The 14,750-nt window shown below is 39.0% G+C and overlaps 1 protein-coding gene across 1 annotated transcript in view; it reads right to left on the reverse strand.

Moving 5' to 3' along the window:
• CFAP61 (cilia and flagella associated protein 61) overlaps nt 1-14,750 on the reverse strand; it is a 106,720-nt gene that overhangs the window by 52,214 nt on the left and 39,756 nt on the right. Inside the window, exon 17 of the mRNA XM_010575075.1 lies at nt 2,827-2,954. Coding sequence (XP_010573377.1) covers nt 2,827-2,954 — 128 coding nt within the window. The remainder of the gene's footprint in view (nt 1-2,826; nt 2,955-14,750) is intronic.

Raw genomic sequence — 14,750 nt, forward strand, 5'->3', positions numbered from 1 at the left:
CATGCCTGCATGTGATTACACTCCAAGAAAAAAAATCAGCAGGGGTATTTATTTGAATGGTGAAACATGAATAATGAGATCACCTTCACTGACCTAGCGTTAGATTAAGCACAATGGACGCAATTCTCCAGGGCTCAGAGTACCCCCAGCATTAGGAAGAAGCTTCCCCTACTAGCAGGTCATTCCACGTACTCATTTGCAGGATTTCTGCACCGCCCTTTGAAATAACTGGCACCCGATTTGGGTGCACCACTGCCTTGACCTCTATGACAATCTCTGTTTCCAGAAACTCCAACAGCAAGGTAACGAGCCACAGCGAAAGACTGAAGCAGCATTTTGTAAGATAATGGTTCACAGCACCAACTCCCCCTTCGCAGCATGGATTACAAAGCTCATTTTCGGTTCAGGTGGATAAGAAGTGGTGCCCATGGCTGCTCCGCAGCACTGCTCAAAGAACGACAACGCTGAACTGCCCCCGGAGCATTCTGTGGCGGCGGACGTGCTGCCAAGTGCAATGCCACTGCCCCAGCACAATGGGAGCGAGAGGCAGCCTGCTATAGCTCTTGAGTGAGGAGAGGTAATGCTCGTGATTATTTCTCTGTTCAATGAAAAATGTATTTCTTCAGTCTCAAAGAAGTTGAAAACACTTGTAAAATCTAGTTCTAATAATTGTTATGTAGGTAAGTGAATTACATTTGTGTGTTTCCATGGTCACTGATAATGTAGAATAATTAAGTATGAAGAATAATGAGGAGAAAACTACTTCCTCTTTTTAAGGATTAGGGGCTTACAAATTGATTCAATCTAGCTATTTTTAGTGCATGTAACCTCTACAAAGAATATTAGAAAATTATGAGTAAATTAAACTGAATTGTATTAAAAGGCCTTTACATTGATCAGGAGACTTCATCTGCTGATGATGTGAAAATTAAAAAAACCACATCTCTTAAATTTACACATATATTAATATAAATTCTGTGACATTTTGCACTAAGTGCTGACTGCTTGCTTTTTGCATTCTCAGAGCAATACTCAATCTCTCTTATGTGAGAGCACTCTGTTTGTGCAGTGCTGAAGACAAGCACTCTCCCCTATGTACAAGGACATGTTCTGCAAGAACTCTTGGCTACAATATGGTTCAAACAAAACTTCTCGCTGAAAAGTCTTGGTTGAGGTATCTCAGAGGAGGATACCTATAAAGGATTGCCCGACAGACACAACACTATCTGTACGACCTGTTCACTACAGAAGAACTTAGCTTCTGGCTGACTGACTTGGAGTGTAAATATGCTTTGTTTTTCCCTCACAGTATATTATACTGAAAGCGTACTAATAAATAGCACAGGATGAATAACAAGAAAGTGGCTAGTAGCTCTAAAGTACATTTTTAACTGAATTTTGAGTGGAACTGAAAGCTGAGAACAGAAGGATGAGGGGAAAATGATTTTACCCCAAGAGGGGATGCTCTACAGGAAGTCAGGAACTAAGAAAAAAGAGCAAGAAGCAGGTATTTTTTTTTCACTGCTCCAGCAATATAACAAGATCCATAAAGCACTTCAACTTTTTCTTCTCTTGCCATATTGATATTTTAATTTGTGATGTTATTAATGGTTGTTGTAGAAATACAAACTCTTGGCTTAACTGAAAAAAAAAAAAACCCAACCACCCAGGCAAAATTTTCAATTCTGTGCCAACCATAAAAATGCCAGCCTCCCCTAGTTTTTGTAATAAACATTTCGTTGTAACAATCGCATTTAGAATTAATTTAATACTCATTTCTGCAAGTCTTTCAAGACATTTCTAGTACGTATGTTTAATCTATGAGGAAAACAACAAATGCATAAAAGGAATTGCATTCTCACATACACGGTCTGACTTCCTGATAACCCCCTAAACTGGTATGGAGGGGGTACTTACATAGAAGCTGCAAGCAGTGAGATGTCGGAAAGAGGGCACCCCTGTCCTAACTTTGGAAAGTGTGTAAAACAGCAGAACTTGTCCACAAGTTTACTCTGGCTTAGACAGTGGAAGGTGTAAAAACAGGTGCATACATTTATTCCCCTTCTCAGCCAGTTTATTTACTCCAGTTTGGATAACTCGAGGTAACCACTGCAATTCAATTTGCAGCTTTACTGCTGAAAAATTCTTTAATGTATGCTGACGGCCTGTGCTCTTAGTGGGCCACCGAGCAGGCTGAGACTGACGGAAAGCAGTATCCTCTGCTAGACCTTTCCCACACCCACTCTCAGGTCTACAGCAGAAATGGCAGAAGGGTCAGAATTGACCATTTTTTGGTTCCTGAACAATCCCAAACATCAAAAGCCTCATCAGAATCAAACATATCAAAAAGTGTTATCAGAATCAGAAGAATCACAGTGAGATTACAACTGAACAAGATTATGTTGTACATTTCTGCACAGCTCTGAAAACACAGCATCACAACGAGGTAAGAGAAGGGAGGGATTCAGACAGTGATTTGTGATCCCACTGGGCACAACTAGCTTTAAAGATCAATACTGCTTTGGAGCACACGTGAAGGGCTATGAACTTAACCTCCACCTATAGTATTTTTGTATAAGAACAACAGTCAAATAGATTTTAAGTATGTGGAATTCTCATTTTCAGCATGCCTTCTGTCAGCACTTTTGAGTCCCAGAATCAGCCAGGATACAAGCACCTATCTATTTACATCTGCAGACACTCAGACCTTTAACATCTAGTACTTGGATACAGACTCAAAGCCTGCTTCTAAATGGAAGAAGCAAGCCCCGTCAAACAAAAGGTAACATATTCTTCTCAGTAAAGGAAATCAAATTAAAAACTTACCAAAAAATGAGGGTTTCCAGAAAAGAGATTCCAACATCAGATGCGCCAACCACCACAATTCTAGTGTTGATAGATGCTTTAGATGCCAGTACCAGCTTTCGATTTATGTGGTTCAAAGAATAACTCAACTGTAAAAAATATGTAAAATGATATAGAAATGCATTAAAAAAAAACAAAACAAACCAGCAAAAGTCTCCTAAGAATCATTAAACCATCAGTAATGCATTACCTTGCATTCATACAAAACTTATTATGGCTCACTGACATGACTAATACTATGATTTTTCTGTGCACAGCACAAGATAAATGGTAGATAAATGGTACTAAAATATTGAAATATGTGCATGCTTAATAGGTTACAGAAAATTAGCAGAGCTTAATGGTCTGGCTTCTCCCAGAAAAGATGCTATGGAGTCCTTGTAAGAGAGGAAAAAACACCGCCTCTTCTATAATTTACTACCATTTAGCTAACACCTGGGGAACATATATTTACATAATGTTAAGGCCATTTTTATACCTTCTAGAGCAGTTTTTACTCTTGCTGTTTTATTTATGGAAATAGTCTTACTTATAAATTAATTAGGAACCTATATCTTGAGTGTCTTTGTGTGTTTAATTGAAAACTCTCTTCCAAAATGGTGGAATTCACCTTCTTTTTTCTTAAATATAGAGCAGCTACACTGAAAGCCAGGCTGTCAAATGAGTAAACTAGTATCTCAATGCCACTGAGATCAATACTCTGGCCAAAAATCTTACTATAAAGTTTTTAATTACTAGCTTCTCAGTTTCCATTCTTCTTAATGCATACACTGGTTAAGACAATAAACTCCATTTTTTTTTTTAATTGGTGTCTCTAGGTCTCACTAGCTCACAGAGATTCTCAAAAACAAATATGCAAGAAAGGGCCAAGAGATAACATTGCACCTGACAATTTTTTTTCTGCCCTGAACTATATTTAATTTTCAAATTTCTGATGAAAGGCAGGGAAATACTTTCCATCTTGCAGTACAACACACTTCACATTTTTCTTATTGCTTTGGGTTGTATACATTCCCATTTCACAGAATGCATAACTGCAGATTCATAAATGCACTGAAGAGACAAATAGAAAATGGAGCTCCTTTTATTATTTGTCAGACACTTCTATATATTTCTGCTGTGCTACTTAGGCAGGAAGCAGTCTAAGACTTCTAACAGGTTTTCCTGTATTACAAATAGGAGACAGACGGTTAATAAAATTAAGTCCTCTAAATTCCTCCTATGAAATTACAGTAGAAATACATTCTCTATATATTAGTTGACAGAGTAACTCAATATGTGAAGAATAAGTATTTTATTTTAAAGCTACGGTAATGACATTGGCCTTCTCAAGAAGTACATGGAACACTGAGATCCCCAAGAGATCTTTTATACCATGTCTTTGCAGTGGTAGAGACCCACAGCTGAGATTTCAGCATAGCCCCACTACAGAAGGTGGAGAATTGTCTGTGTAACACACTAGAGTGCTGGCCTATACCTTAAGGAAGGATTATGGACCAACTACTTGCAAACTGTCATCACTGTATAGCAAGTAATTGGAAAGGTGACAAAATTAAATGTCTTCTTTGGTCAGGCAATGCTATTTTTTACTGCCAGATAAATGTTCTTCCGGTTGCAGTTCATCACAGTGCAATGATGACATCCAGTGGTGAGCCAGATTCATCTCAGGGACCAGACTTGACTAAGAAAATTCCAGAAGATATCTTAAAAAGTATATGGTAAGTAGCCAATGGTGGCTGCTCCATGGAGAAGTCAAATGTGTGAAACCTAGCACATGCTCGCAGTCTCACAGGCAGCCTGCACCGAGGGACGACTTGACCAGCCAGGGCTAAGCCACAGAACAACTGTCATGCTGCCCAAATGGTTGTTATATCTACAAGTCTCTACAAACAAGCCTAATGATCTAATCCAAAGCTAGTGCTTTTTAACATGGTTAAACACTTCTTACAGCAAGATTTGCCAGTAAAAAGGGGTTTGATCATAAAGGAAAATATATCTATAACATTTCCGCATTTCAGAAACTGAAAAAATCTTTTATATTTCATTGACAATGTACATCACTGGAAGAGATTTTAAGAAATGAGAACAACTGATGCCAATTTTTAAATGCATCCCCCACTGCTTAAAATAAAACCTGGACTATGTTTTTTATAACATACTAAATGGGCATACCCCAACTACAACGTTTGACATCACAAGCGCTGACACTTGCAAAGATCTCATGGCACCACAAACAGGCGTTGAGGATACTGTGTGTAAGACCCTAATCTTAGTATTCAAATTCCTTGGGTTTGTGAACTCTGCAGATGAGAACTCTGACAGGCTTTTTTTTGCTGCACACAGAGAGCTGCAACTTTCTAGAAAAGCAATGCCTTCTGGAAGAAAAATCATTAGTGATGCTTTTGCTGAAACGTGGCTTTTAACAAAATTAATAAAATAGTAAAAAAAAACCACAAAGAGAAACTACTTGTAATGTACCTAATCAACCAAAATAACTAGACAGGAATGTCAGCAGCTAATAGGATAAACCCAACAGACCTTACAGCAATGCCGAGTTCAAACATCTCCTTCTACTGCAGTCCTGTGTTGTTTTTTCTTTTTTTTCTCTTCAAATGTACTCCAACAATGAAATACAAAGCAGTAATACAATTTCCTCGGGAAGGGTTGTATCTAATTTATGAAATGGCTTCTGTATCAATGATACAAAGGCAGCATATGAGTAGAATATAACCGTTTTTGTTCACCACACAATGGCCCCAACACCAACAGCTGTCATGCTTCAGAAATCACCTTTCTAACAGCTAAGTACACTAAATGGCCCCAGGGAGTAAGGAATTAGGTGGATTGGTCCCATAATACCACCTTATTTTAACAAAATGTCAGGACAAATGACTACATATGTTCCCCAGAGGAGTAATAAGACATCATAATTGATAGGTCAATAGCAAACTCTAACTTGTTTATTCTGTATCCAATTTATTAAATAAAACAGCAATCATTAACTAGTGTAAGGCAAAAAGAAATAATTGCCATTGTTAGAAAAGGCATAGATAGCTCAGGAAAAAAGTATTTTCTTTGATTATCCAAAAGATTATTTTCCCTCCTTTCCACTCTGGTATCTGACAGCCTCTGCCATTGCACCACCTGTCACATTGCTTCCACCTGGGAGGGCAGAGGGCCATCTACGCCTTCAACTCCACCTCCTGACAAAGGTGGCCTTTCTTGATTAAATCATGGGGGATAGTTTTTCATGCTGACAGCCAGTGCCATCCACTTAGAGGCCTTCAAACTTTACCTCCACTGAAAACGCTTATGCATTTCTCAGAATACTCCACTGAAAATCCAAATCCTGCATGTAAATCACATCTTTCACTTACGAGCTCACAGCATAATATGTGCCAGAGTAGGATTAATTTACAGCATTAAAAATTCACACATCCTTCTATGCTAAGTAACCAATGGAAAAAGATACATGAAATAATTATTTGGTTTAGCAAACATGTTTGTACACATTTTTTTCTTTGCACTTTCAAACCATGTAAAGCATCATATATTCATTGTGCGTGCCTCGATCTCCCATCTGGGTAGCCACTCAGCTTGCAGATTGCCTGGGCATGTATTTGTTGTGTATTTACTCAACAATATACACTGGTGGTGCAAACTCAGATGGAGAACATTTTGTAGCTCCTTCTAGTTCTGTTTTTAAACATTGGACCCTGGGCTATTTGTAAGATTTATAAAAATATTTACTGTAATTGTTCCACAATAGGTCTGGTTTTATAGCGAACATCACCTTCATTTAAAAGGAAGAAATGGAAACTGAACACTCCAAAATGAAAAAACAAGTTGGACAGAGGATTTCAACTTTGACAGAAAAGGAACAGTGCTATTTTCTGAATTGGGTATTGGTAAATACATCCTAGTAAAATATGAGCAGTGTGTCAAAGAGCTGTTACACTCATTGCTGGAATTCTTCATGCAAGACTCCGTAACACAGCAGAATTTAGACTTGATTTTATTACACACCAAGGACCTGGGCCTTATCCAGCTAAACACACTTAAGTGTTTGCTAAATTTTAAGTATGTTAAAGTGCCCCTGAATTCAGAAGGACTGCTCAGGGTACAACAAGAGAAGCATGGGACTGACTCATTTGTTATGTACTCAGCACCTTCACAGATCCCTCATTACTACAGAAGTAACAGGGAACCACTTGGAGGGACCCTCCCAGCCCTGTCTTGGGGGATTCTATGCCTGTCTGCAATGCTTTGTTTTAATTTAGCATTTGTTACTGAGAAACCTGAGTGACAGTTACTGCTGTACAGGATCTACATAATTTGAACTCTGTTACTGTAAAAGCCATCAGAAGGAGTAAAAATGATTAACAAATCTGTTCCTAGACTAGTGCTGAGGTCAGCGATGGTGGCAGGCAAACAAGAAGGTGAACAAACAGAAGTATTTTAATTTCAAGCTCCATTTGAATCACAAGAAAAAAAAAGAAAAATCAATGTTTACCAAGGAGATCTGAACAAAAAATACTGGAAAATGCATGCTTTTTCAGCCTACATTATTATTTTTTCTAAATACTAGCTACATTCCAAAAAGTCTCATTAGGAATGTCTGTAAACATGTTTTCAAAAGCTGTTTCCAAGTATTCACAGATTTACACAAACACCAGAAACAGAAGCAAAAGGAAAAAGAAATACAACTGTGATGAAGACTGCAAACTTAATCATTTTGTTGTCTTTGTCAAAGAACACTTCTTTAGTAACTGTGGCTCTATAAAACCAGTTTGCACAGATAATAACTAGCCTTTATATAATATTTTTCATCCATAAACCACAAAGGCCTTTATGAATGAAGTTGGTATTATTATACCAATCTTAAATGTATAAATGCTGATCTTCAGCTTCTGGCAAAACAGTCTATATATTCATGACCAATCCTATGCAAATCTCTGTGACTCCCTATGAAACCAGGGATTTCCTTCAAACTCCAAAAAGCAGCAAAGGCGAGCAGAGCACAGACACATATATTTAATTTCCTTGCAGAACCACTGTTACCATGGTAAGAAACTGCGCTTTTTTCCTTTTAGCATTAACATCTGGATTCCCAGCCCAAAGAGGGCTGGACAGTTCACACTTGCATAAAGATCTTACGATTGCTTGCTGCTCAGCTTAAAAGGACAAATAGCTAAACTCTAAATGGTGCCATTTTCAAAGAGTTCAGTTCTCCTCCATCTTTCAGGGGAAGAACGCGATGTACAGGAAGGCACAGGAACTTCATCGAAGCCACTCAAGCTGGCAAGAGAGCACATGGCTGGCTCTCAGGGTTGGTTTCCCCAGATTTTAAGATAAAGAAATCTGCTTTATGGAGACCAATTCTCATCTGTTAAGAAAGTCACTTATCCTCTGACAGCAGTCATTGCTTCACAGTTCATCTTTGTCTGTTGTTTATTTCTATCCCACAAGGTATTCTTGAAGGGGAGAAAGCAGGTGGTAAACAGAATTTATTGTTTTTTGGCCAAGACTCAAAAAGTTATAAAAAAATGTAGCAACATCTAGGAATGTCAGCCTGAAATACCTTCCAGATATTATCTAGCTGGACTCCCAACGTAAATGTGGAAGGAAATACAGGAGAGGTTGGGCTGGATGGATTTCAATTCTGTATGCCAAATTTACATAAACCATCATAGGTCTATTACACTTAACATCAAGAAGCTAGACTGATTTACTCTCAGAGACAGTCTGGCTGTGCCCAAAGGCACAACAGCAAAACTGGAGCTTGCAATAATCATACAGTGTCAATTGATGCAATGCCAAAAGGTTGTCTGTCTATCCTGCCCTTCAGAAGTCCTTGCAAAGGACTGACCTCCATAAGCTCAAAAGTCTGTACAACGGCCAGTCACTGGGCAAAGGAGTCCTGGGAGAACACTTTGACTGCACAGTTTGCACAGAAACAACCAACCAAGGAAAAAAGCTAGCAGCTTGCATTAGTCTCTGGAAATAGCAACTGGAATGCACACTGAGCCAATCTGTAGAGGCAGTTAAACCAATATGCACACTGCTCACCAGTGATGTTAGCTCGTCCCGAAGACTCATAGCAAATGTTACCAATAATCACCCAGTCATCTGACTACAAGAATGACTGATGTCTCCACCTTGCACACAAATCCAGCATCTATAAAGGTTCCCTGTGCTGACAGCAGCCCAGGAGACACTACTTTTAATTGACAGCATCTCATCCCCAGCAGAAGCAATGATTGATGCATTCCACATCAGAACGCTGGACTGAATCCCTCCAAGCTGGTGACCACGTGCACGTCCACGGAGCCCTGCCTGCCGCATTCCTCTGGTGGACACCATGCCCTGGCAGCACCGTGTGGCTCCCCACCACCACCACCAAGGTGCCACTGAGAATGACTGCTCAGGTGGCACCATCCTGCACCAAACTGCTCCCAGGGAGCACGATGTGGGCAGGCATGTGATGCTAGGCTGCTGCCAGTGGGTGGTTGCAGACCCAGCCCAGCCGAGGAGGACAGGGATGGCGCTGAGCCCTCGCTGCCTGTGCTGCTTTCTACCTGTCTACGTGGAGATGAGTCTGGTCTAGAGAAGCAAAGGTGCTTTGGGAAAGCTGTCACAGAAACCATTCCACTGGGGTACGTCTCTGGCACTCTCACTGGTTCTGGCAGTTGCAGTGAGGACCAGCAGCACTCTTGCGTATGGTTTTGTGCCGCGCTCCATGACATTGGTGATTACCCAGCAATAAAGCTCTGCAGCACAGGGGCTGGGCGGTTCAAGGAAGCAAACTTCCACTTGCATTTTCCCTGCAGCACCTCTGTGCTTCTCCTCATACCAGCAGCATAAATGGTGCCAGCTCCTCTCAATGACATACCTTCTCCCAGAGTATGCCATTTGCCCATGACACGTTAACAGTCTTCTTGCCTTCTTGACAAGGAAGAATAGCCATAGTTTCTGCACTTCTACAATTTAGTGTATCAGCTTCTCCAAGCAAAACTGCAGGAAAGCCAAACGTCCTTTAGATTTGTTGGTGACTATACCAACAATTCAACAGGTGGCAACTGCCCTGGAAACTAGGCACCCAGGAGCTCCTGCCTCATCATGCTCTTGGAAACAGCTTCTTGATTCCAGTGAATCCTGGAAAAGGATTGTAACCCATACCTTTAAAGCAGACATGTTAAAGGATGAAGAATTCTTTTAACAGCCTGCTAAGACTGCCATAAAAAGCTAATTAAATAACATGAAAAAATGTGCCAAGTAATTTAGAAGTTGAAAACTACCAAAATTAATGTTTTGTACTAACCATATAATTTATACAATTAATTTTGTTAACTTCCATCTTCAAACAGGCTATTTGAACAGATTTCTAAGACATCTGAACAACGGTATTTGAATAGCCAGCCTAACTTTCATTGTTAGTCACACAATCCTTAATGTCTGAGCGTATCCTTTACCATGCACTTCCAGAAGGTGGACAGAGAACGTCCCAAGTCCAGGTCCAGCAAGTGGGTGCCTGCAGCTTGGTCCCTGTCACCACTCTATGCTAAAATCAGAGTCATTGTGCTCTGCACTCCTGCACAGAGAAGGCTGGAGCCTGGAGGATCAAAAGAGCATGCAAATACTTCCCAAGTATCAGGGCTGACAGAGAATTCTTTAAATCCTGCTCTTAGTGGCATGATTATTAACATGTTATTAAGTCATTCCAACTAGGTTAGTAAGTAGACTTCAAATGACATCATTTTAAAATCAAAGCTCATTCTTTTCTGACAATTTCACAAGAGAAGTTGGGATCTAATAAGTCTGAACCATAGCCATTTAAATTAATGGGAAAACACTTATTTATTCTAATTGGCTCTGAATGTAAATGGATATGGAAAATATTTTCCTGCACTAGGGCCAGGGTCTGAGCAGCCAGCCAAAGACCATCATTAACTTAAACAATGTCTCCTTAACTTCTTGGGTTTATTTTGTGCCATCAGAGTACACATTGATTATACTGCCTTCACGTAGAATAAACAAAATAAAATAAAATCAAGACTACCTATAAACAGTAAAATTATATGTAACTGAAAATACCGCTAGCATTTCCAGACATTAAATTATTTTCTTCCACAATGAACGAAAGGACTTCCTTAAGCTTTGATTTTAAGCAAGTCCTGCTTCACCTCTCTGGTCCAGCTCCAAAAGGCACTACAAAAAAACCTGAACACCCCTGAAGAGACTTAACTGGAAAAATCTCTCACTGCTGGCTGGCTCAGGAAAGTTTCCCTCTGAGGACTTCTCTTGAGAGAAGACACCACCGCAACGCATCACAACTACCCAATATGCATATCAAAACAGGATTGTATGCTCTGGAAAGGGAGAAGACAGAAGCATCTCTGTCCACTGTACCTACTCTGCGTACAGACTCATGGAAACAGAGGTAGCACTTTCTAAATGTACTGAATTCATTGAAAAATGTAAGAGGTGTATAAAATTAAAAGAAAAAAAAAGAAGGTAAAAAAAATCATCACATTTCATACTGAAAATAATGAACACAAAGTAACTAAATAACAGTACGAGGATACAAGGAGAGATTGATTTGCAGCTTACTATAAAGTCATATTTTAGTGACAGCAGCTGTGGTTCTCCATTTTGTAATAGTGAGCATTACCTTTCTGTGGAAAAAATATCTATGCCCTCCTTACAAGCTGCAATTATGCTATTTGCAAAGTCAACCTACAAAATGCTTTGAAAAAGCTTTAAAACAAGCCTGACCTGTTTTTAAGCAGAAATGACTATTTTAGTTTGCTGCAAATGTCATTAACACCTGTATAGTACTGACACCACGCTTTCAAAATAAAGATAGGTCATCTTACTTTTAATTTCACACATGCACATAAGTGGTAAACATTCAGAGCATTCCTGTTAATGATGCCATCTGGTGCCTCCCATAATTGTGTAATATTCAGCCTTCCAAACAAGATGTAATGGCAGCAACACACAAAACCCACTGACATTTACAGTACGGAAATTTATTATCAGCCATCAGTTCAGAATGACTGTGTTTGCATGACTACCGGTGCTATAAAATCATCACCTTTACCAACCAAGTGGAGGTACAATAAATAATGGATTTTAATCCATGCACGTACCACAAAAGCATTAAAAATTCATTACTCAAGTACAATAGCATCTTAAGCAACAGTTACTTCTTTAAAAATTAATACTACTTTCCTGGTTAAGTGAAAACTATACACACACCAAGCCTTTGTTTGTAATACCAGTGTGTTCGTATACAAATTATAACACATAGGAATGCTTCTGTTTTAACTTTGATACATGAATCTTGATATTTAAAAAGCAGAGAATTCTCTCGCCCATCCTACTTAGGCTCTTTTTGCTATATTTATTCTCTGTTACCTTAGTAGAGGCTTAATGATTAAAAAAAAAAAAAACAACCACCCAAAACCCCATCAAAAACCTTTCACATTTTAGCCACTTCCATTACATTCCAGCGCCTCAATTGATTTCATACAAACTGAAACTGAGCTAAAATGAAACCTCCTATTACTACTATACTAAGTCAGAATACACTTTGCTATAAAGCAGACAGCTATAAAGTAAAATAGCACCAACAGCTTTTCTTAACCACTCTTAGTAATTCAGTGCACTTTCAACTTTTATTACAGAGTACAGTTGGAGAGAAGGCATCTAAAGAAGCATGGCTATTTCTGTGGTAACGCATACAGACCATGACAAGGAACGGATACTTCCCAGTAACTGCAACTCTGTAAGCTGCAATGAGATGTGCTCTGACACACATTTGCACTTCAGGTGGGCATGCATTCCAAAGCAAAAGCGTTGTTGCTTTATAGTACTTGTATCTGTACCTGTCCACCTCTTTGGATGCGTAAGGTTGAAAAACCTTGCTCCCTCAATTTCTCTCAACTGTTCAGTTAGAAGCAAAAAGCTTTGCTTGTTCAGAACAGGTTGTTCTGCTGTATACAGCCTCTCCCCCCATGTTTTAAAATCTGCTTATTTGAACTCCTTATTATCTTTTAAATGCAACCGAGCTAAAATTTTCTAGCTGCACTCTCTAGAGTAGCTGGGACTTGCAGTCATGCGTTGCAAATGTCCCTACCTTTTCCTGTGCCTTCCTCCACCTTGACAGCAGAGTTTTAACTGTCAGTACATGAATTCTGAATCCTTTCTACTCCTCTTCCTTGATAGGTCAGGGTAATGGATTATGCTCAGTCTGGGCTGTTGATCCAAAACATTCAAGATCCTGTTCAATTTTTTTCAGTAAGAAGTACTGAGGAAGGTGTAGTCAGATATGTCCCAACTACACAGAGACACTAACATACAAGTGAAGAGTTAGGGCAACTTCTAATTAGCTGGCCTAAACATAAGAAAGTAGAAGCTACAGAGAGTGAAATGCCTCAAGAGTTTGCTGGAGGAAACACTATCATCTAGAGAAGAGTTTCCTATACAAACACATATATATATATATAATCTGATTTACTTATTAAATAAGCTGCCCCAGAAGTGAAAGTTTCTGTCAAGCTTGAAAACGTTTTAACAATTTTTTCAGTTTTACCTGCTAGCTAAATTTTTTTTAGCAACGATGGCAAACATACTGGACATATTTTATTTTGTTTTAAAGTCCTGTAACTTTACAATGGACATTAAAAAAGCTCATTTAATAGTGAATAGTCCAGGACAGTACTTACACTTCGAACCCATTTGAGGATCTTCTGCAATACAGAGAATATGTATGAACATACACTTCGATGGAACAAGTTCTAAGATTACTCTAAAAACAATCATGTATTGTTTAAAAACATTTTATAAATCTTAAGTATCTTCTCTCATTTTACTTCTTTTTTTTTTTTAAACTATTTTAAACTGTTTTCAGGCCATTTATTCACAGCACTTGCCATAAACATCAGCGTGGAATCAAGTAAACACACAAAAATACGTGCATACTGGCACTGAAAAACTATTAAGTCAGCAGTGCGTTGTATTCCAATTTCTTCTTGAATATTACGTTAACATTTACCATTTCTTCTGTGGTTAAGCTTCCATTTTTCCCAGACTACAAAGAAGAGGGCAAGTTTTCAGCCTTTTCTCATGTTCTGGCCCCAAATGGTTTCATGTGGTAATGTAGAACAACACACAATGTAAGAATATGCACAATAGGCCTGCCTTTGTTAGCTTCTCCTTTTTGCAAACCCCTTCTAGATGGTCCAGAGAGTCATGGAGTCCACAGGCTACACATTTGCAAAACAGTACACACCACTGATAATGCAATAGTGAAAGCTCCATGACTACTTTGAGGGGAAAAGAGGACATTGAAAGTTTTCCTCTAAATGGTAAAGGAAAAATCCTCTTTTGAAGAAAAAAGGCTAGTGCTATTAATAAGACCAACTTGTTACATCTGGGGTAAACAGACTTTACCATTCTAGCGACAATAGTTCAATTCACATAACCTGCAAAGCAATGCAAGTATGAAAGAGCAGAAGGGTACCACCTTCCACAGCTGATACCACTAAGAACAAAAGGTGGCACGTTTTCATGCACTGCATTACTGAATTCCATGTACATGAGGTATTTTCTTCAGATTCAAAAGAGTATTTATCCTGATAAGGTCCCCTGTGTGCTTTTCAGTCGGGTAAACCAACTTTCAACTAACTTTCTCGAGGAAAATTTATAATCTCCAATAGCATATTAAAGGATGTAACATGAAAGTTATTTTTGTTTGGAGGGTTTTTTTAAATAAAGGACTGCTGAGAAAGCACACTGTTTAATCACACAGAAATGAAATCATGGCCACTGAAGGAGTACAGAACTCACTGCTGTACAGGCATTCTCCCCCCCCCCCCCCC

Source organism: Haliaeetus leucocephalus, unplaced genomic scaffold (assembly GCF_000737465.1).
Source record: "Haliaeetus leucocephalus isolate CR32 unplaced genomic scaffold, Haliaeetus_leucocephalus-4.0 Scaffold450, whole genome shotgun sequence".
NCBI lineage: Eukaryota > Metazoa > Chordata > Aves > Accipitriformes > Accipitridae > Haliaeetus > Haliaeetus leucocephalus.